Source organism: Protopterus annectens, chromosome 4.part1, assembly GCF_019279795.1.
Source record: "Protopterus annectens isolate FY-2018-M chromosome 4.part1, PAN1.0, whole genome shotgun sequence".
Taxonomy (NCBI): Eukaryota; Metazoa; Chordata; order Ceratodontiformes; family Protopteridae; genus Protopterus; species Protopterus annectens.
Window position 1 is genome coordinate 72,162,951 of NC_056734.1, and position 23,103 is coordinate 72,186,053.

Below are 23,103 nucleotides of genomic sequence, written 5' to 3' on the forward strand. Positions count from 1 at the left end.
CCTGATTCTCATCTGTTTCTTTTCAGGAATCCGTTGGATGATCCTGAGGTTATTTCTCAAGGTCCTAAAAGAGTTAAGGCCACTGTTACCAAAAATCCTGTTCCTTCTGACGGGGAATCTAGGAACCTAGATAGGTGGGGTAAAAAAGTTTATACCTCTGCCACTCTTGCTATTGGGTCTACTAATTGTCTTTTTCATATGCTGATGTACCAGCAGCACACCTTGGAGGCTATTAAGTCTAGGATAGTGTGTGTGCCTTCTTACGGAGAGTAAGGATATGCGGGATTTGCTGAATTCTGCCATTCTTGTCAATAAACATTCTTTACATTGTGGTTTTGACATTCTAGAAGCTTCATGCAGGGCTACAGCTACTGGATCTGTTATTAGAAGGCATGCTTGGCTTAGGGAACAGCCCCTTCCAGAGTCTGCCAAGGCTAAGCTTTTAGATGTACCTTTGCATAAGGACAGTCTTTTTGGCAGTAAAGCAGAGGAAGTGCTCAAGAAGATGGAGGTTCAACCTCCCCGCTTAGCAGGAATTTCCTTCTAAGAGTTGGACATTTCCTGATGCCGGTTACAAGTCTTGGGCAGGTGGCTACCCCTCAAAGGTCTAAGTATTGGCAGGCTTCCACATCCAAGGTGGGAAGTTCTAAGCCTGCATCTCAATCAAAGCACTCTCAATGACTTTATCCAACTTCTGCCTGTTCTTGCCTGCCTAGAGAGTCATTTAGGGGGAAGGTTGGCCCTTTCTGCAAATGTCTGGGCCACTATCACAGACAACAAATGGATACTCAGACCTGTCTCCCTAGGGCACAAGTTTTCTTTCCACACCTTTCCAGTTCCCAAAGGATTCCTGGACGCTCCTCCAAACCAAAATCCTAGATCTGTCCATTCTGAACTCTTTCTTGGTAATTCCAAAGTTCAAAATGCTCACTCTGGGCAAGCAACATTATCAAATCTCTGCTGCCCCCTTTGGCTTATCTTGCTGCTCCCCAGTTTTTTTTAAGTGCCTGACTCCAGTCATTGCTTCTTGCAGGCAGAACAAAATTCAGATTTATCCATACTTCTGATTCAAGCCAATTTTCAGGAACAGCTGTTAAAAGGAGAAGCAGACAACTCTTTGTTTACTTTAAGGACTTGGCAAGCCTGTCCTAGCTCCCTGCAAGGAAATATCTGCAAGCTCTGATTCTCATGATTCCATATGCAAGACTGCATATGAAGAAATTGCAATGGTACCTTAAGAACATTTGGTGCCAACACACACAGGACCTGGATATGATGATTCCTCTGATTCCATGTCTGCAGACAGAGTTTCTACAGGGACATTGGAATGCCCACCAGATGCACCTGCACATAAATCTAAAGGAGTTGATAGCAGTTCAGAAGGCCTTACTAGCTTTCAAGCATGTTATTTCTCCAGGGACCCTGCTCGTCAGAACAAACACAACAGTCATGTGGTACATCAGCAAGCAGGGAGGGACTCATTCTTACCCCCTGTGCAGGCAGAGCATGAATCTTTGGTCCATAGCAGCATCCCTGGGCCTGCGTCTCCTAGCTCAATTTCTTCCAGGAAGGCTCAGTGTTTTGGCAGACCAGTTGAGCAGACAAACCCTGGATCCTCACGAGTGGCAGCTGAACAGAGCAGTCTGTTACAGCATCATTCAACGTTGGGGCACACCTCAGGTGGATCTTTTCTCCTCCCCAGGCAACCATCCTCTACCTCTTTTTTGCACCAGACAGCATCACAGCAGAGCCTGGAAAGTGGATGCTCAGCCCTTCCCTTGGACGCTGCTGTTTGCTTTCCCCCTCCCTCTTCTTCCCAGAGTATTATTTGAAGATCAGGACCCAACCGACCAGGACTATTCTCTCATAGCCTGACTGGCCCATACAGCATTGGTATCCACTGCTTCACAGTCTGTCCCAATTTCCTCCTTGGCATCTTCCTCTGAAGCCAGATCTTTCTTCCCTTTCCCAGCAGGTGGTGAGGGAGGCCAGGAGGCCTATCAGCACGCTGGCAAATGGGAAAGGTTCTCTCATTTGGATGCAGGCTAGGGGGAATCTTTCTCTCAGCTAGCCTTGCTCTGATCCTGGAATACCTATCAAGATCCATGCTTCAGCCATTTCTGCTCATTGTTCTTTATGAAAATGTTTCTCAGAGGTGCTTGCAAATTAAAACCTCCCAGAAGGGCACCTATCCAGCCTGGGATCTTAATTTTGTTCTAGAGAAACTCACTGTTCTGCAGATTTAAAGTTTCTCTCTTGGAAGACTGCCTGGTTTCTAGCCTGACTCTCCATCATCAGTCAGACACCCTCCTACCTTCTTCTTTCCCTGTGAAAATAGAAGGGTGAAAATCCTATATTCTCTGCTGCACAGACAGCTCAGGTTTTTACCTGGACAACAGGGACCTTTGGAAATCATCAGCACCATTTGGTCAGTTTTTTGCCGGAGCCCAGGGCAAGGTTATTTCTAAGCAAACCATTGTTGGCAAGGTTCCTCCTCAAGGGGTTAGGACCCACTCAACTAGACTAGCTTTCCACTTCTGCAGCCTTTTTAAGAGGTGTCCCCTACTAAAAGACTTTGGGAGGCTGCCATGGTCTTCTGTTCACACTTTCACAAAGCATTATAATTTGCCTTTTTTTTCTAGAGCCAGGGCAGGGGTGCCACTGCTGTTCTGCAGGGCATTATTTCCAATCATTGATTCTGTTTGTTCTTCCTCCCTTTGGCTTTGGTAATTAACCCATTGGGACTGACCTAGGACAGCATGAAAAAATGATGAACAGTTGTGTACACTTACATAAATGTAGATGAGAGATGTTATTCACTATTGCTTGCAATCCTCCCTCCCTCCTTCCCCCTTTTTTGGTCCTCTCCTGTTCTCTTTCCTAAGGTACAGGCTAAATTTGGTAACTGCTGGTGGCTTCTGACTGTTATGGCAAGAAAGAAGGAAGACTGAGTCTGCTGCCTCCTTTTTTGTATCGGGTCTCGACGTCCTGACGTCCGGTGACCCCCCGGCCGATGTCTATTTACTTACCTTTTTCTTCCAAAATCGAGGGCTACTGGGAGCCAGATAACCCATTGGTTAGGACTGCAACAGTGAATAACACTCTACCATCTACATTTATGGTAAGAGTACACAACTGTACTTTCCTACTACTGTTGGAACTGTCTGGGTATCCTTCCACATTGCCCTCTCTTTGCCTGAAGATCCTGCCATTTTATGACTGTGTCTCTGTGTAAGTAAGACACTGTTGTCACTTGGTGTAGGAATTTCAGTGATCAGTGTTACTTCTGCCTTCTTTTCATGGACTACTATATCTGATTTTCTTGCATCTGTTTTTTTGAACTGTTTGGTAATGGGTGATCCATGTGATGTAAATTTCGTTATTTTCTGTAATGCTTTGTGGCTCATGTTTCCAGTGTTTTTAAGCTACTCCAATATTATGATGTTTGCACAATCCCCAATGCAACAGTTTTGCCACATTATTATGCCTTTCGGTATAGTCATTCTGCCATTAGTATATCACAGCCAGCAACAAGATGTGATTGTTACCAGTTCTATTTTACAAAGCTTACATTTGTCTGTTTCTCCCACATGTTCAATGGACTTTGTAAACCAGCGTGTACATAGTCCACTTTCTTGGGCAGCCAATATGAACCTTTTGGCTTAAATTCACCTCTCCTTAACCATTCCTGCGTTCCATGTTGATCAACATGAGGTTGTTCCAAGAGTTTTGTATACTTGCAGCTATACTTACGCATTTTCCACATTTCTTACCGTCGCATCTGATTTTTCATTCTATATTCTTTTGTTTTTTGGTACATTCAGTTGCTGCCTGATTTTTACCTATGTCTGATTTTAGCAGGGAAGTCATCTTAGACTTGCTGTCCTCGGGTCTATATTACATCGAACTAAAACAAGTTTGAACGTTGTAATATCGAACCCTAAAGTCTGAAAGTTGAAAATAGCAAAGCCATGCCACATGGAATTTTTTCCCAGGGAAAAAAATCAGTGGTCCGTTTGCGGGGCTTTGCTATTTCCTCCACTGTGGTGTGATCTCGGAGTTGGTATATTTAAGTAGGGGGGGTGGGGGCTGAACCCTCCACTTTAGTTTAAGGGGTTTTTTGTCTCATCATGGAACAGCGATTGTTTTTTCCCCTGGGAAATCGCTGTTCTGTTTTTTCAGTTTTGTTGGGTTTTGGACTTTAGGGTTTGATATTACAACGCTCAAACTTTTGTTAGTTTAATTTGATGTTGTGATATAGACCCGCTGTCTTCATGTTTTAAAACTTTTACTACATTTGGGTCTTGTAAGGTCAGCAGATATGTTTGCAGTCATACGAGGGCAGATCTGTACATATAATCAATTTCAAGGAGTCCCATACCTCCGTCAGAATGGGGAATATACAGCTTTTGGTATACATTGATTTTTATAAATCATTTAATAAGCAACAAAGCATCTCTTTCACTTCACAGGTAATCCATAACCTCAGTTTCTGTTTCTAACTTCATTACAAATCCTCTCCATCTTTTTCTCATTTTTTGTATTGTAAAATTTTTCATATCCAGATGCCTTAGCCTATATTTCTCTTAGGTTCATAGGCAAGTACTAGGCTATCTGCCCATGGGCATTTATAAGCCTAGCCTCAGAGTGATGGCTTTCACCTCCCCATTAGATTAATAACCTGGGCCTCTGTCAACAGGGCTCATGAAGTGATCCCCAGGGTAGAACTTACGATTACCCATCCACTTATCAAGATTTCTCTTGAAGAGGGTCAGAGAGGAGCTCTGTCGAATATGGATTGGGATTCTATTCCAGAGTGAGGGTAGTCGCTGGGACAGGAATCAATCCCTCCAGCATGTCCTGTTTATTGTTGTACATAGGTTCAAGTCGCTAGAACGAGTGGTTCTGAGGGATCTCGTTTTTTTTGAGGTGAAGCATGTCCATTAGTTCAGGGTTTGACATGGCCCTATAGGTCAGGCATAGGTCACTTCTGAGCAGACGGTAAGCGACTGAGAAGAGCTGGAGCTTTTTTAGTCGTGCTTCATAGGGTAATTGTTTAAGGCCCTTAATCCTCTTAGTGAGTTACTTTTGTGGTCTTTCTAGTTATTGCAGGTGTCTAGTGAGGTACATCCCAAATGGGGCATTGTACTGTATTATGGGCCTAATGAGTGAGGAGTAAAGGGGCACAATCACCTCCTTGGATCTGGATGAGAAACCCTTTGTGATCAGGTGTACCACATAGAAGGATTTCCTAACCGTTTTGGCTATCTACTTGGGTACCCAGGTCTCTAATTACTTCTTCTGTACTTAGTGGATTCCCATCTATGTGGTAGTTTGTAGGTACTTTGTTTTTCCCAAATGGGATTACTATGCATTTTTTGGCATTTAGCTTGAGGCCGTGACTTTAACACCAGGTGTTTGTCTCTGTGAGACCCTTTTGCAGGATGTCTGTCTCAGCTGGAGAGTCAATTATTGCACCCAATTTACAGTCATCTGCGAACTTGGTTAGCCACAGTCCCTCTGCCTTTGCCTGTACTTCGGAGAAATATATACCGAACAGGAGGGGTCCCAGGACTGAGCCCTGTGGGACTCCATTTGTGACTGGTTTAGAGTCAGACATGGCGCCTGCCACTCTTACCGTGGGTTCTGTCTGAGAGCCAATTGACAACCCATCTTGTGACATGGGGGTTGATATTTAAGCTGGTGAGTTTGTCTGATTCCTGAGTGTGGGATGGTGTTGAATGCCTTAGCGAGGTCCAGATATGCTGTGTGGACCACCTTCCCTTCATCTATGGCCTTGGTGACTGTTTTGAAGAAGTCGACCAAGTTCAGGAGGCAAGATCTGCCTTTAACAAAGCCGAACTGGGTGGGGTCCAGTGTCTGGAGGTTCCCAATGTCCCTGTTAATGAGCTCCATGATAATGCGTTCCATGGCTTTGCAGACCAAGCTAGTCAAGCTTATAGGGCGATAGTTCCCAGGGTCAGTTGTGGCACCACCTTTGTGGAGTGGTGCGACTGTTGCTGTACGCCATTCTTTGGGTACATAGCCTGTAGAGAGGCTGAGTTTGAATAGTGATTTGAGATTGGGGGGGGGGATAGCATCTGGGATAGCATCTGGTCCCATTGATGCTGTGTTTTGGCCTTTGCAAGGGCTGTCTTTACTTGTGTCTGAGATATCTGGAGCGCCACATTCTTCTGGGATGGGTGCTAGCCCCTTTGGTGGAGGGGGGGGGTAAAGTTTGCACTGAACTTGTCAGCCAGGATGTTGGCAATGTCTGTTGGTTCAGTGTGTTTTATGGCCATTATGCACTAGCTCGGAGCATATCTGAGAGTTTGCCCCTAGACTCTTGACATAGTTAAAGAAGGCCTTGTGGTTATCCTTAGAGTCATTGGCTATTTTTCTTTCGAAGTTGGCCTTGGATTATTTAATGAGGGAGCGCAGTTTTTTTTACTGATGTTAATCAGAGATGCCTTCTTATTTTGGGATTTTGTTCTGTCTTGCAGGAGTTTCCTCCTTCTGTTGTAAAGTTTATTTATGGCTGGGGTCCACCAGACTGGCTTTCTCATTTTTGAGGAGTTGGTCTTGGTTTTACTTGGGATGGCTCAGTCCATGCATTCTTGAAGATGTTCATAGAATGCACTTGTAAAGGATTCTGCCGTTGGGTCATCATTTTCCATTTGATTGTGAGCTTTGAAACTTCCCACCTCGGTCTTGAGGAGTGTGAAGTTGGCTTTAGAGAAGTTTTTTAACTTGATTTCCTTGACTGGGGCAGGGGGGGGTGTCAGGATGTGGATGTCCAGTGTGATTAGTTTGTGATCTGATCTTACCAATGAGTAGTTTACCTCAGGTGTGGAACATAGGTTCCCCATGTTGGTGATGACCAGGTCCAGTATGTTGTCACCTCTTGGAGTGGTGACCAGTTGTTCAAGGGCGTTTGAGTTTATAAACTCAAGGAAGCATTGGGCTTAGGGCGTTTGAGCTTGAGCAGTTTTCCCAGTCAATGTTTGGATAGTTGAAGTCACCCAGTAGCATGGTGTTGGGTAGAATCTTCATACTTTCTAATGTTCTCAGGAATGCTGCGTGAGGGTCCTCAGACAAGGTGGGAGATCTGTTGCAAGCTATAAATTGAACAGTCAATTTACCCGCTGTCAGTTGTACTTGGATGGTCTCAGATTCCACCTGCTGTGCTACTAACCTGGAGGGGTGGGTGTTCTTGATGAATATGGACACACACCCTCCTTTTGTGTTCCGGTCCTGGTTTTGGGACCTAAAGGTATGGTAAGAGTTATAGCCTGGTAGTGCTGGGGTGCTTTCTGGAGCCTTGAACCAGGTTTCTGTCACTGCACATACGTCGATTTCTTCCATACTAAGGAGAGCCTCGAGTGCGTGCATTTTGAGGTTTAGACGTCTGGCGTTGAGCAGCATTACCCTCAGTTTTTGTTTATTATTGTTGTTTATGGAGGCGGGTTTGTCTTGTGAGCCTTGCCTAAAAAAGGCAGTATTGGGGCGGAAAGAGTCTTGGCCAGTATTTGAAAGCCCAGGGGCGACGGTTGCAAGCCGTCTCTGGCGAAGCAACATGGCTTGTCAAGCATGTCGTCCCAGGCTGACAAGTACTGGATCCCCTTTGAATGACACCAGTAGTTTAACCAATTGTTGAAACTGATTTTTCTTCGTCTGCTGGCATCATTTTGGGTGAGGGCAGGATGCTAGTCAGAGTCATACCAGCCTGGGCTACATGGTCAGAGAGCTCCTCCATGTCTCTTTTCATGTAGTCCAGGGAGGTACATCTCAGGTCATTTACGCCAACATGTACAGTGACAGAGTCATACTTGTACTTGTTGTGGAGTGACCTGAGTGCATGTGTTATGTGACGGATTCTGGCACCCGACAGGCAGCTTACGGTAACCTTATCCTTCAGTCTAGTGAGTGGGACGTCTGTGTGCCTGATGATAGAATCACCGGTTATTAGTGTGTTAGGTGTGTTATTTAGCCTTAGGGGCTGTTTTTGCTTGGCACACTGACGTTGTGACACGTGTTACCTGGTTTCTGTTGTGGGGTGGGGGTTGCTTGGGTGTATGCTTAGGAGGTCTCTGCTGTTTAGGCAGGTTCTTATTTAGAGCCTCTGAGTATGTTTTTGCATGTTTCTGAGAGTTGTTTTTTGGTGCAGCTCTGGCTGGTCTGTGAGTCTGGTAATGTGGTGCTAGTGTTGCCCTTCTCCTTGTGACTGGTTGATCCAGTCGTGGGTTGAGAGAGCTTAGCCTCCAGTTTGGCTGTGTAGCTGCATCTCTCACATATGTTTGTGTTGGTCAAATGTCATTGGTGCTGCTCTTTTTGTATTGATTAGTTTTGCTTTCTCCTTTGCATAAATATTGTACCATATTAAATCTTTTTCTTTCCCATGTCAATATTTCTTCTTCAGATGTCTCCTGCTCCTCCTGTTTCCCCTTACTTGGGGAACTCATTCTAACATGTTGTGATATAACCTGTGTTAGACTTTCTACACTAAATCCTTCACTTTGCAGTTTATTCCATAACTTCAGCTTCTATTTTTTTAACTTCTGCTTTACTGATGATCTGTTCTACGTTCCCCCTCTGTGATCTTATTTTTGTATTGTGAAATTTTCAATATCTGGATGCCCTTGTCAATGTTTTTCTCCAAATATCTTTGGGGCTGCTTTTTTGTATTGGTTGATTTGTCTTTCTCCTTTGCATTAAGTATTGCACCATGTCAGTTCTGTCTTTCTTTCCCATGTCCATATTTCTTTTTTATACCTTTAAAAAATCTCCAGATTTTGTTCTTTATATTTTCTCACTTCCTCAGATGCTTTTTTTCCCTAAATGGCCCGAGGCTTCTTGGCCTATATATTGTTTTTCGTAACTCTGTTGTATTAATGAAGACATTTTTTCTTGTGCAAGTATTTTTCCTCTAATTTTTCTCTTAATTATTTTGTACATCTTCTGTCTGGAAATTCTGGGCTTCCTGTATAATACTAGCAATACGTGCTTTCTTATATTCACTAGTCCATTCTATCATCTTTATGGTTCTTTTTTGGCCCATCAGTTTTTGTGATTTTTGTGGACTGCTACTTCTACAGCAGGGGCACCATCTCTTCCACCTGAGCCTGGTCTAGCTGCATTGTAAGAATATTTCTGTGTCTTGAGGATTCTACACTTTCATTTTTTTTCCAGTCCTGGCACCAGTGCGCCTACCAGGATTGGACACTTATTTTTTATCCTGGTCTTGTGCACCTAACTATCTTTTTTATTTTTTAACTTATTTCTGTCTGTGATGTATGCTATATAAAATATGATCTATATATCAGCGTCATATTGGTGAGATTTTGTGAAAAACTAGGTCCACTTCATGAATGTACACACCAATATGTTGGGATGAATTCAGTTCCAGCAATACTACTCTCCTTTTCTTGATTTATCATCTCTCCGTTCGAACCCCTCTGTGCAGATTAGCCATTGTCTGAGGTGCAGCTATTCAGCACAAGTCTCACTCTACAAATAGTTTACTTTGTGTCAGAGGAAAACATTTTGGCAGACAAGCTGAGCAGGACAAGACAGATCCTAAAAATGGAAACTGAATAAAGGGATCTTCCACAATTTGATACAGCTGTGGGGAATACCTCAGTTAGATCTATTTGCTTTTATTCGTAACAAACTAGCAAAACCGTTCCACTGATATTTAGGGTCATCCTGAAGATTCAGAAGGACTCTACAAAGATCATTGTAGTGACTGCCTTCTGGTTCAGGCAGCAATGGTTCGCCTTTCTTTTGGAATCGGCCAAGGACTGGACCTACTCACACAAGACAGAGTTTGTTTGATACACCCAACTTGAAACAACTTCCATCTAACTGCCTGGATGATAATTTTAATACCTTTTAGGTATGTATTTTCTGAAGACGTATAACAGGTATCAAAGGAGGCAAAGAATCTTGCTACTAGGAAATCGTATATTGGTGCCATACTAAAATCCGTGACCTTTTTAAGGCCAGTATTTCTCTCATTCTTCAATGTTTGTGTAGAGTAGTTATCCTCTGGCCTTTCCTATTCCTCTGTTAAGGTTAATTTGTTAACAATTTCAGTTATGTTTCCCAATGGATCTTCTTTTTTTTTTCTTAATGCAGTCCCATGTCAAGATGTTTTTGAAAGGGGTTCTACAGACCAGTTCACAAAATAAAAGAAACCGTGGTTCTTCCCTGTGATCTTAATTTTGTTTTGGAAATATTAACTATTGCTCCTTTTGAACCTGATTTTAGGTCCTCAACATGGAAAACAGTTTTGATGGTTGCTCTGACTTGTGCAAGTAGAGTATCTGTGTTGGAAGCTGTCATAGTTGATCAACCTTATCTCATTTTTCACAATGATAAAGTTTCTTTCAAAACTAATCCTTCATTTATGGTTAAAGTGATATCCAGGTTTACTGTAAGCCAAGCTATGCATTTCACTGTCGTCTTTCCACAACCTAAAAATGAGGGAGAAATTATTCTTCATACTCTGAATGTCCACAGACAACTCTGATACTATCTTGATAGGACTAAAACCTTCAGAAATTCTGATAATTTCTTATAAAGGTAATGTCTGTTCCATACTGTGTCCTTTTGCTATTCCCTCCTTAACATGTCAATTCCAGGCAGGGTCAAAGCACATTCTGTTAGGGCCTTTGATTAGTCAGTGTTGAGGCACATTCTGCTTGGGCCTTAGATTCATCAGTGTTTTTCTTTTTATGGACAAAGGGGTGGAGTCTAGAAGTACTCTAGAAGCTGTAACTTTGTCCTCTGGTCATAGTTTTACAAAGCACTACAAACTAGATTCCTTTCCCAGATCTAGAGCAAACTTTGCCAAGACCTTTCTTCAGGGGTTTATGGACACTAATCCTTCCTCCTTCCAAACCTTATAGGTTATGGTATTCTACCCATGTAGCAAAGGCTACAAAGTCAGTGATCAAATGATGAAAATAGTACAGTTAGGTAAGTAAACGTGCCTTAACAGTAAATGTTTGAATAATCACTGCTGCAGTAGCCTCTTTCTGCCCTCCACCCACTTATTTTTTGTATGATTTTGTTTGCCTGGACAGGACATTGATTGTTCACTTAACATTTCCCCATTTCAGGGCTCTAGTCACCCCCTTTTAATTGGCATGAAAGACATGAAGGGCTTATCGCCCAGACAACTGATTTTCTCAAGCTTTGCCTGAACTCTTAGAGGTCTGGGCACATGTAAGGTACCCTTAAGCTTTGGAAGTTGGCCCACTGTTGTATCTCATGCATGATATAAACCCGTATAACTAAGGCTACTGCAGCAGTGATCATTCAGACATCTACTGTTATGGTAGGTTTACCTCCACAACTGTACTTTCTTTCAACCTAGGTCCCTCCTTTTCTCTTCCAGCCTATACTCAGTTTATAACTACAGATGCTTTAGACATTGCTTAATGAGCTGTATGTAAGAGGGTGAAAGTTTATGGTCTGTGGAACAAGCTGGACAAACTGAAACATGTAAATGTCAAAGAAATGACGGCTGTAATAAATGCTGTCAAATCTCTAAATCATCTTTGGGTTCCTGGCCATCTACTAGTGATTGCAGGCAATGTCACAGTAATGTGGTACATAAATAAATGGAGAACCAGATCCTTCCCCCTTTGCAGACTAGTTATGATAGCCTGGGAACTAGCAACTCAGCGCAGTCCATCTCTACAGGTTATTTTCGTATCACCAGAGCGGAATATTGTTGCAGGCAATCTAAGCAGGAAGAGGACAGAAACCCACAAATGGAGGTTGAACCTGGGGGTCTTCCAGGAATTGATCCAACTGTGGGGCACTTCTTAGGTTGATCTGTTTACCACCATTTACGACGGACAGTTAAATGAAATTGTGCTCCAGGACTCCTTGCATAAAGGCCTGGAGACAGATGCCTTTTCATTCACATGATGGAAATCTTGCATATGCCTTTCCTCGGATAACCAGAGTTGTTCTAAAGATTCAGAAGGACTCTCCCAAGATAGTTGTTGTAATCCTCTTTTGGCATGAGCAACACTGGTTCTCTGTTTAAAATAAAAATGGTCAGGGCAGTTGCCACAAGTTTCCTCGCAGGATTGACTTACATAGGACAAGGGTTGTTAGATGCACCCTAGTCTTCAATTTCTTCAACTCACTGCCTGGATGGCATTTATTTTGTTTGTTTACACTGATCGCAATAGACCATTTGCAGGCACAAACCGGGTGAAGAAATTCACAAATAAAATTGGAACAAATTCACAGAGTAATCATAGAAGGTATGTAATCCCTTAGACGATTGATGCACCATGAAAACATTATTGAGAGAGCAGAAAAACAATTGTGAATTAATTTTTAGTAGTAACTATGAGAGGGAAGCAGCAGCAGCTGAGAACAGAGGGTCAAAGCAGAAGTGATGCAAGTGAGGGAGCTAAATTGTGTGTCCAGTGGAAACGCACTTGCAGTTAGATTTTTGATGTGGGTGTCTTTTGAGTTGAGCTCTGAATGAGGGGGGGAAAGGATGTTTCTTTTAGGTGAAGAGGGAGACATTGCTGGAGTTTGGGTGCAAATGGAGAAGGAATGATCTGTACAGTGTAGTTTAGTTTGGGGTGTCTGAAATGAGGGAGTTAATTGGGAGAGAGATTGTGGAGGTGGTCGTGAGTGGTTTTATTATGGGATTTTGCTGTAAGAGGTGGGAAGGCACCAGGCTGAAGTAGTTTGAAAAGAAGAGACCCTATGAATAGGTCAACTCTGTAGAAGACTGGTAGCCATTTGACTTTGGAGAGGTTAATGCAGTGGTGTTCCGGTGTGTGTGGGGGGATTGGAAATGAATCTGCAGTGTTTCTCAGTGGATTGTAGAGTGGATGAGATTTTCTTTAGAGGATGTGCCTTTGATGGTGAGCCCATATGCAACTTAAGCAAGAAGGACATCTTTGCCTGTTGCAGCTCTACCAGGTGTGAAGTGAGAGGGAGATATTTTTCAGGACCATAATAAAGGGAACTGATCTTATTTTAATAACTTTTGGACACCTATTTCTGAGGACATGCAGCTGGGATTAGAGGAAACCTATGAAACCTACTACTAGAAAATCATATTTGGTTATGTGGAAAAGATTTTCCAGATGGTGCTAACGTAAGAAGCAGGATCCTTTTCAGGTTCAGATGCCTCTGTTTCTACAGTATTTATGCAAGTTCTTCTCCTCTGGCCTTTCTTACTTTTGTGTAAAGATTTACTTCTCTGCCATCCCTGCTCGTCTTCCTATGGATCCCCCTTTCTACCGTCCCTCAAGTCAAACAGTTTTTGAAAGGGGTTTTACATATCCACCCACCTAGAAAACAAGTGGCTCCTCCTTGGAATCTTAATTTTGCATGGGAAAATTTTACACTTTTTCCTCTTGAAACCAGTTGATTTGAGGTTCTTATCTTGGAAAACCCTGTTATTCAGTGCTGTCACGTTTGTCACGTTTGTAAGAAGAGTATGTGACTTGGACTCTTATGGGGATTCAGCTTACAGTTGAGGGATGCCAGATCTTGGAACAACACTGAATGCTAGATGAGCTGGCTGCAGTTTGATCATCAGGAGCTCAGATCAGCTTTTTATCTGATATGAAGTTAAGAAAGTGTACAATCAGTGTGTCAAAACAGACTTTTTCTAAATGGCTATCACATGTTATTGCTTTTGTTTGTTCTCACCATAACAGTACCCTAACGGCCAGGATCAGGGCCCCCTCTACCAGGGCTTTGGCCATTTCTATAGCTTTTTGGAAGGCGGGTACTCTTTTAAAAAAAAAATTATTGGAGGATGCAACTTGGTCATCTGTGCACACTTTTACCAAGCACTAGTTGCTTATTGGCCGTTTTGGGCCATTTCCTATCTCTTTCAAACTCCCTGCCTTAAAACCCTCTTTAGTGCGGTTTTGCGTGATTTTGCGCATGGCGCAACATCGCAAAGTGCCGTTTAAGCAGTTTTTAACAATTCCTGGCTCCACAAAGTCTGCTATTCAATTTTTCCCTTAGAACTAGTCAAACACTCTAAGCACTCAACCTTCTTTCTGCAGCCCAGCACTTGCTCAAATTTCTCAGTAAGCACTAACCAATTTTAGCACTATACCCCCTTATACTATCCAGAAGTACAAGGTTCCCTATTCGTCCATTCTGGACAGTCAATAAACCAGTTCTTTAAAATATCCAGGCATGTCCAAAGCGCAGTTTCAGGTGTACTCTCCAGTCCAACTGGTGAATCTGGGAATCTTGAGGCAATGTTATAATTGCCTTATGTACAACAGACAACCTTCTCCTTCTTCCAACAAACTCAAATATTTGAGAGATGCAACTATACAGCCAAACTGGAGGCAGAGCTCTCTCAACCCAAGACTGGCACAGTCAGTCAGGAGGAGAAGGAAACCACTCGCACCACACAACCAGTCTCACATAGACCAAACGCACCAGCAAACAAGACACACAAACTCACATAAACATACTCTGAGGCTCTAAATAAAAATCTGCCAAAGCAGCAGAGACCTCCAAAGCAGACATCCAAGCAACCGCTACCCCACAACAACTTACACGTATCACATACTTCACGAAGTCAGTGTGCTACACAGTCACAGCCCCTGAGGCTAAATAACACACCTAATACACTAGTAATTGGAGAGGCTATTGTCAGGCACACTGATGTCCCACTCACCAGACTGAACAAGGAAAGGGTCACTGTAAGCTGCCTGTCGGGAGCCAGGATCCGCCACATAACACAGGCACTTGGGTCACTCCACAGCAGGTACAAATATGACTGTCATTGTCCATTTTGGTGTGAATGACCTGGGACGTACCTCCCTGGACTACATGAAAAGAGACACAGAGGAGCTCTCTGATCATGTAGCCCAGGCCGGTATGACCCTGACCCTGAGTAGCATATTGCCCTCACCAAGAATGATGCAGTATAAAGACAAAAATGATCAATTTTAACAATTGGCTAAGTTATTGGTGTCATTCAAAGGGGATCCAGTGTCTGTCAGCCTGGAATGATATGCTAGAACAAGCCACATTGCTTTACCAGGGACGACTTGCACCTGTCACCCTTAGGCTTTCGAATACTGGCTAAGGCTCTTGCCAGCCCCATAGTGCCTTTTTTAGGCAAGGCTCAAAAGACAAACCCACTTCCATAGACAATACCAGAAATAAAAAACTAAGGGTAATGCTACTCAACGCCAGAAGTCTAAACCTCAAGATGCATGCACTCGAGGCACTCCTCAGTATGGAGAAAATTGATATCTGTGCAGTAAAAGAAACCTGGTTCAAGGCTCCAGAGAGCACCCCAGCACTACCAGGATTCAACTCATACCATTCCTTTCAGCCCCAGAACTCGGACTGGAATACTAAAGGCGGGGGAGTATCCATTTTCATCAAGGATAACCCACACCTCCAGATTAGTGGCACTGCACGAGGCAGCAGAGACCATCCATGTACAACTAACAGTAGGTAAGTCTGCTTTTCAGTTCATAGCCTGCTACAGATCATCCACCTTGTCTCAGGATTCCCACTCAGCATTCCTGAGAACATTGGAGAATATGAAGGTCTCCCCAAACACCATGATATTGGGGCATTTCAACTACCCAAACATTGACTAGGAAAACTACTCAAGTCCCAACTCTTTTGCCCAATGGTTCCTGGAGTTTATAAACTCACATGCCATGGAACAACTGGTCACCACTCCCACAAGAGGAGACAACATATTGGACTTGGTCATCACCAACATGGAGGCTCAATGTTCTACACCATTGGTAAATCCCTCGTTGGTAAGATCAGACCATAAATTTATCAAAATGGACATCCACACCCCGACCCCACCCCCAGCCAAGGAAACCACTGTGAAAAATTTCTCAGAAGCAAACTTCACACTTCTTAAGACCGAGGTGGAAAGTTTCAAAGCCCCCGGGCTAATGGAAAATGCTACCCAAACTGCAGAATCCTTTACAAATGCACTCTGAGCACCTGCAGGAATGCATGGATCGTGCCATCCCAAGTAAAACCAAGACTCACTCCTCCAAGAACAAGAGACCAGTCTGGTGGACCCTGGCCATAAATAAGCTATACAACAGAAGGAGGAAACTATTACATGACAAGGCAAAATCCCAAAAAGGGAATGCATCCTTGATCAGTACTAGCAAGAAACTTCGATCCCTCATAAAATCATCAAAGGCCAGCTTCGAAAGAAAAATCGCCAAAGACTCTAAAGATAATCACAAGGTGTTCCTTAGCTACGTCAAAAATCTGGGTGGCAGCTCTCGGATCTGCTCTGAGCTGGTGCAAAATGGTACAAAGTACACTGAACCCACAGACATTGCCAACATCCTGGTGGACAGGTTCAGTGCGACCCCTTCCCCCCCAAAAGGGCCTGTGTTTATCCCAGAAGAATGCAGTCCCCCAGACGTCAAAGACACACAGGTGAAAGCAGCCCTCTCCAAAGTAAAAAACGCAGCATCAATGGGACCAGATGGTATTCTGGGCTGCGTCTTACACGAGCTCCAAAACGAACTAAACCCTCACATGAATTCACTGTTCCAACTCAGCCTTACCACAGGTTATGTACCCAAAGAATGGCGTACAGCAACAGTGATCCCGCTCCACAAAGGTGGCGTCACAACGGATCCCGGGAACTATCGCCCTATAAGCCTGACTAGCCTGGTCTGTAAGGCTATGGAGCGCATCATCATGGATCTCATAAACAGACATTGGGAACCTCCAAACACTGGACCCCACCCAATTCAGCTTTAAGGGCAGATCTTGCCTCTTAAACCTAGTTGACTTCTTCAAAACAGTTACCAAAGCCTTAGATGAGGGAAAGGTAGTCCACACAGCCTACCTAGACCTCGCAAAGGCCTTTGACACAATACCCCACTCTGGTATCATAAATAAGCTTACCAGCTTAAAAATCAACCCATATGTCACAAGATGGGTTGCAAACTGGCTCAGGGATAGAGCTCACATGGTCAGAGTCGCGGGTGCCATGTCCGACTCTAAACCAGTTACAAGTGGCGTCCCACAATGATCAGTCCTGGGACCCCTCTTGTTCGGTATATACTTCTCTGAGGTACAGGCAAACACAGGAAGACTGTGGCTGACCAAGTTCGCAGATGATTGCAATCTGGAAGCCATAATTGACTCTCCGGCTGGCACAAGCATCCTCCAGAAAGGCCTTACGGAGACCGATACCTGGTGTCAACACCATGGCATCAAGCTAAATGCAAAAAAATGCATAGTCATCCCCTTTGGGAAAAACAAAGTGTCCACAAACTACCATATAGGAGGTAATCCATGAATTACGGAAGTAGTAATCAGGGATCTGGGGACCCAAGTAGATAGTAACCTCTCCTTTGACAATCCCATTGCCAAAGTGGTTAGAAAAACCTTCTATATAGCCCACCTAATCAGGAAAGGGTTCATATCTAGATCAAGAGAGGTCATTGTGCCCCTCTACTCATCAGGCCCATAATTGAGTACAGTGCCCCATTTGGGATGTACCTTACCCGACACCTGCAACAGCTGGAGAGACCTCAAAAATACCTCACCAAGAGGATCGTGGGCCTCAAACAGATGCCCTATGCAGCTCGACTAAAGAAACTCCAGCTCTACTTAGTTGCTTACCGCCTACTCAGAGGTGATCTCTGCCTGACATACAAGGCCATGTCTAACCCGGAATTGTTCGACATGCTCCACCTCAAGAAAACCAGATCCATTAGAGCTACACACTCCAGGGATTTAAACCTTAGCACAACAATAAATAGGACATGCTGGAGGGATAGATTCATATTCCAAAGGCTTCCCGCGCTTGGGAATAGAATCCCAGTCCATGTTAGGCAGAACCCCTCACTGACTCTCTTCAAGAGAAATCTTGATGAGTGGATGGGAAATTGTAAATTTGCTCCTGGGATCACTTCTATGGCCCTGCTGGACAGAGGCTCAGGAATCTAGTCTAGTCTAAAAGGGAGGCGAAAGCCAACACATTCTGGCTAGGCTTATAAATGCCCTAGGGCAGATAGCCCTAGTACCTACCTATGAACTACGAATTAGATTATTTCTCTGAGTCTAGGTCATAATTTGCTAGGACTGTTCTTCTCTGGTTCCAGGGGTCTGATCATTCTTCCTCCTTTTTTTCTCTTTAAACTTTGGCATTCCCCCCATAGTTTGGGCTACTGCAATAGTGATCTAGTAAACAACATAGTACATTTGTGGAAATAAACTTACCATGAGAGTAAATGTTCTAATAGGAATCGATCACTGTTACAATAGCAACGCCCACCCTCTCTCTCCCCTTTTATTGTGTTTTATGCCAGGTTGTGGATATCCTGTCATTTTCCTTTCTTTTGGCATATACCTAGATGGCAGGGCTGAGGGCTCAAGTTTCCCTTACTCTGAGACCAGAAAGCTGTGAAGGTTCTGTGCCCTTACCACTGTTATAATTCTGCCGTCGTGTTGTACAGAGGTTAGGGCACATGGAAAGTGGATATTTGCACAATCATTGGTAGGATTTGTCCCATGTAGCTTAGCCTCTTGCAACCTCTTGCAGCAGTTATCTATTCAAACACCTAATGTTACAGTAAGTTTTATTACACAAGTATACTATATCCTTTACTGCAGTTTTTTAATAGTTCTGGGGTGCACACTTAAGTCTTGGATTTGCAGTAGAGAGACGGATTATATCCATTTATCATAGTTTATCAGAATGTTTGTGTCATTCAGCAGTAAAGAATTTGTAGTGCTTAGAAACATTTCGAAAGACTGAGAAAATTATGTAAACTGATAGCATCCAAGTACTGTAGTGTGACCATCTAAGAGTATACTCGTGCGTACGTTGGGGCCATTCCTGAATGGGTTGTATCTGTCATTATGAATTGTGATATTGTAATTGTTACAAATAAATGTTTAAATGAAAACCAACATTAATGAGTTTTAGTAACCTATTTTAAAGTCAACTTTTTCAGCATAATTTACATTGCCTTGTTTTGGGGAACAGACATTTTAATTTATAGTTCTGTTTGGAAGTATTAGTTTCCTTAAACCAGCATATAAAAAAACAATGTTTGCTTGAAAAAATGTAATGCATTGTAAGTTTTGGATTCAGTTGCCAAAGTCTTTGTGGTTTGATCCTGAAACATAAGAGTGGATAAAATAATGACAGGTGAAGCCATACTTCATATCTAGAGGATATGTAGCAATTGCCCTGTGTTAGGTTCACGCACTTTTAAATTTTCTAAAATAAAGAATGTTCTGTTAGCAAAATTAAACCCTTTATTGCTCATATTATGAGCATATCTAATTCTTCTGAAAAGTAGTTCAAGATATAGGATGCTCTGCATATAGTCATAGTGTGTAATGACCTTTATTCTTATTTATTTTATTTTTTTTTTGTTTTATTTGTAGGAATTATTCACAGTAGTAGAATGTTGGAGTTGTATCCCCAGGTTATTGCTGATCATCCTTTCTTCTTCTTGGTGAGAAACAGAAAAACAAGTAAGTAACATTGTAAACAAATGAGTTGTGTTCTGCATAGTTTAGAATGATCTCTGTAAGAAGCCTAATTTATTTTGCCAAGCAGCCCTCGGTTTGCAACTATACCCTTACAAGAGAGTTGGATTATGTATACTGGAACAATATTTATTATGGAGGTAAACAGTAAAGTATTTGTATATGTCCAGTTTATTTGTAGTGTCCTTTCATTAACAGCAGTTGGAGGAAAATACCATTACTTCTGTTTTTTTTTTCAGTGTTTGGTTATTATGGGCCTTGTTTGTATCCTGACCAGTTATATGCACTCATTTGTTGAGTATGAATTATGTGTTATGCACTTGTATGCTATTTAGTAAATGTACCTTTTTCATTGTTTAATGTTTCTCCCGTTTGTTTTGCTTGTCTTGTATTTTGTTGACCTGGAAAGTACAACTAGGTAAGAAACCATTTTCAGTGGAGGCCCAGTAAGAACAACTCCTCATAAGTTTACATACAGTTTACATAGCACACAGACATTTTCATAATATTGAAGTCTGTTATTAGAAATAGGAACTGTACATCAGCAAGTCCCCAAGTATAGCTGATATAAGTTTCATAAATCTGAGTGGCATCCCATAGCTTGGTATGAAACAATTTAATAAACAATAGCTTTACAAAGAACATGAGTTGTAGCAATTAAAACAGATTTTGGATTCCAAGTGCCAGTAAAAAGAAGGTGTTATTCAGAGTCTGAGTGAAAAGAATATGTGAAGGATAGAAAGAAAAATAGAATATTTGAGGAGAAGATATTAGCTGGGAAGAGGTTTATGACACAGGCAGAAGTCTACTACTGTAATTTTATGATGAAAAGAAATGAGAAGTATGGAAGAAGGTGTTGCGTGATTGGTGTATACAGAACAAAAGGAAGGTGGGAGGGGAAGGGGAAATTTAGTAGATTTAGATATTATTGTAGTTGAGATGACTAGAGAACTTTTAGGGAGTTAGGATAACCAAGGGTGGACTTAACCATTAATAGAACATGAGCATAACCCGCAGTTAGAGCAAAGCCATACTACTTTGTGCTATATTGCTTGTTCGGTACTGTTGTGCATGTTTGTTTCCTGCAAGACTGACAAAAATTTGGCAGCACTTTAATCACCTTTTTGTCTGTCTCATTTTATGAGTTGATGGACACAGCTTCTAACCTGTCATTGCTGTTTGTACTGCCAGCAAAACTCCATTGTTCTTAGCCCCTTACTTCAGAACAGTGGGACTTTTTTTTTTTTTTCAACAACTTTTTATTTGATTTTACAGTCAAAAGATAATATACAAATGACTAAGACATGAAACAAAACAGAATAATTAAGTATAGTAAACCATATGCAGTCATCCATAACAAAATTCAATATGAAACAATTAATATTCATCCAATAAACCCTGTAACTTCTGCCTGGCTAACCATTTGAGTTATATTAGATTTTCTAGCAAGAATAGTTGGCATTTCTTGATTACTAGGCTTATAACTAAATAGGAGATCCTGTTCATTTTTCCAATTCGTAGTGATTAGTGTTTTGGCAATGGCCAAAAGTGACCAAAGGAGAAGCAGTTTTGGTTTTGGAATCACATTTGGGATTGGAGCATTAAATAATAAGGAATCATCTGTCTTATAGAGCCTTAACAGAATCTCTAAAATTATCTCAAAATTGCAACACAACTCTACACTCAAATATATGGAGCCAATTAGCTTCCAAAATTATTTCACCACATCTCCAACATTTTGTTTCATTACTTTTATAAATAAAAGCAATTTTATGGTGTGTAATAAAACAAAAAAAAATCTATGTAGGAATTACCAAGTGAACAATTACAAATAAAGAGAAGGATGTAGTGTTTTTAACAGATTTTAGTAAGTTTTTTTTTCTGCTGAAAAGGATTCCTTATTAACTTTTGTGGTATAATCCCAAAAGGCCATATCAAATAGCAAGAATTCAGCACATATGATCCTATATGTAGATATATATGATTTGTGTAGTGTCCAGCGAAGTAATACACACACATCTAGTCTGTGATTTCGGATTTGGGTTTGGCTGAGGAGTCGGTAAAGGAAGTATATACTGGTAGCCAGAAGGTAATCTGTACTGCTTTTCCCCTGTTTGATTTCTGCTTCTTTAGAACTTCAGAGTTTTTTTTGGTTGGGACAGTGAGAGTTTGGCATTGTATTTCCAAAAAGGTCTGCAGTTTGTTTTTAAACAAAGTTGTGCATTCCGTAAAGAGAACTTTATATCAGCTTGAGGAACATGGGATAGCCAGATGAATTTCTGCTTCAGAAAAGATAATACAACTAGATTTGTATTCTTTTTGTGTGTGGGAATATTTTGAGGAACAGATTTGTTGAGTGGATTTATTCATTCATTCATTTCATGTGCTTTCTGGATTGCAGAGTAATTGGTGTTTTTGTAAAAGTAACCTGCAGTTTGTAGGGCAGAAGTAGAGAGAGGTAGAGCATATCTGTTTTTTAACTTTGGAATTTTGAACAAAGCCAAAAGTGATGGGGGAGACAAAGGACCCAATTCAAGAATATATTTTAAATATTACTCCAGTTCACTTAAAAAGTTAATAGAACATGTTTTGCATCAGCATGTGTTTTCTGAACAACAAGTATGAAACTTTGTCTGGCATTACTGATTGTAATCTTCAGTAACTTAAGCCTGCAGTCTATATTTTAGCAGAGCTGGACAAGCTTCAGACACTTTCCATGGAAGAGCTGCACATCATAAATGGGCAGAGCACAGAAAGTAGCAATTTTGCATTAGGAGCATTATTGGAATAAAATCAAAGGGGGAATTAAGTTTTGTATGCAAAATTGTCATCAGTGTTATTCATAACCTATGGGAGCTCTAGCCAAGAATAGCCCTACATCTGTCCAGTATACCAAAGCCTTTTGTTCTTAGCATTGTACATCAGACTATGCTCCCCGTTTCACTGTAGGGTATAAAGGTGACGTTCATATAAACTACTTTGCCACTGGTCCAAACGCCATAATTAAACATTAATCTGAACGCTCTTCACTGTGTTCGTTATGCCAAGCCTATTTCAGATAGATACCCAGTTGGGGTTCCTTTTCTTTTATGTTGTATTTTGAGAATTCATGTCATTCGAGAAAGGGAAGTCAGTGTGGGAGGCATTTTTTTTTTTTTTTTTTTTTTGTCCGGGTTCTTCTCATGTCTACAGTCAGTGTTCTGTTTGTCAGGCATTTGTGCTGAAGACTCTGTGCAGCTGTGTGTCTTCACTTTCCATTTATCTTGAGCACCAACCTCTTATGTTGTTGGCCTGAGGTACCACCTACCCCAAGGAGTGCCTTTTAGGAAAAGGCTAAGAAGTAGAGGTTTGATACTGCTGCTATCTATCCTCATCTGGACAGCTCTCTTGAGTTGGCTGATACCTCTGAAGACTGCCTAGTGCCGATGTCTGTTCCCTCTGCCTCAACCCTGTTAGAGGCCAGCACAGAACCAGCTTCTTGCATGTCCTCCATGGATTTGCAAATGTCCACAGTGGATGTGGAGGGGGCACCATGACTGATCATATCTGGGGGCCTAGGGTAATTCACCAGAT

General features: G+C 42.0%; 1 protein-coding gene across 1 annotated transcript in view; it reads left to right on the top strand.

Annotated features, from left to right (window-relative positions):
• Positions 1 to 23,103, top strand: part of SERPINI1 (serpin family I member 1) — a 645,085-nt gene that overhangs the window by 499,407 nt on the left and 122,575 nt on the right. The window contains exon 7 of the mRNA XM_044070737.1: positions 19,426 to 19,515. Within this exon, the coding sequence (XP_043926672.1) occupies positions 19,426 to 19,515 (90 nt within the window). The remainder of the gene's footprint in view (positions 1 to 19,425; positions 19,516 to 23,103) is intronic.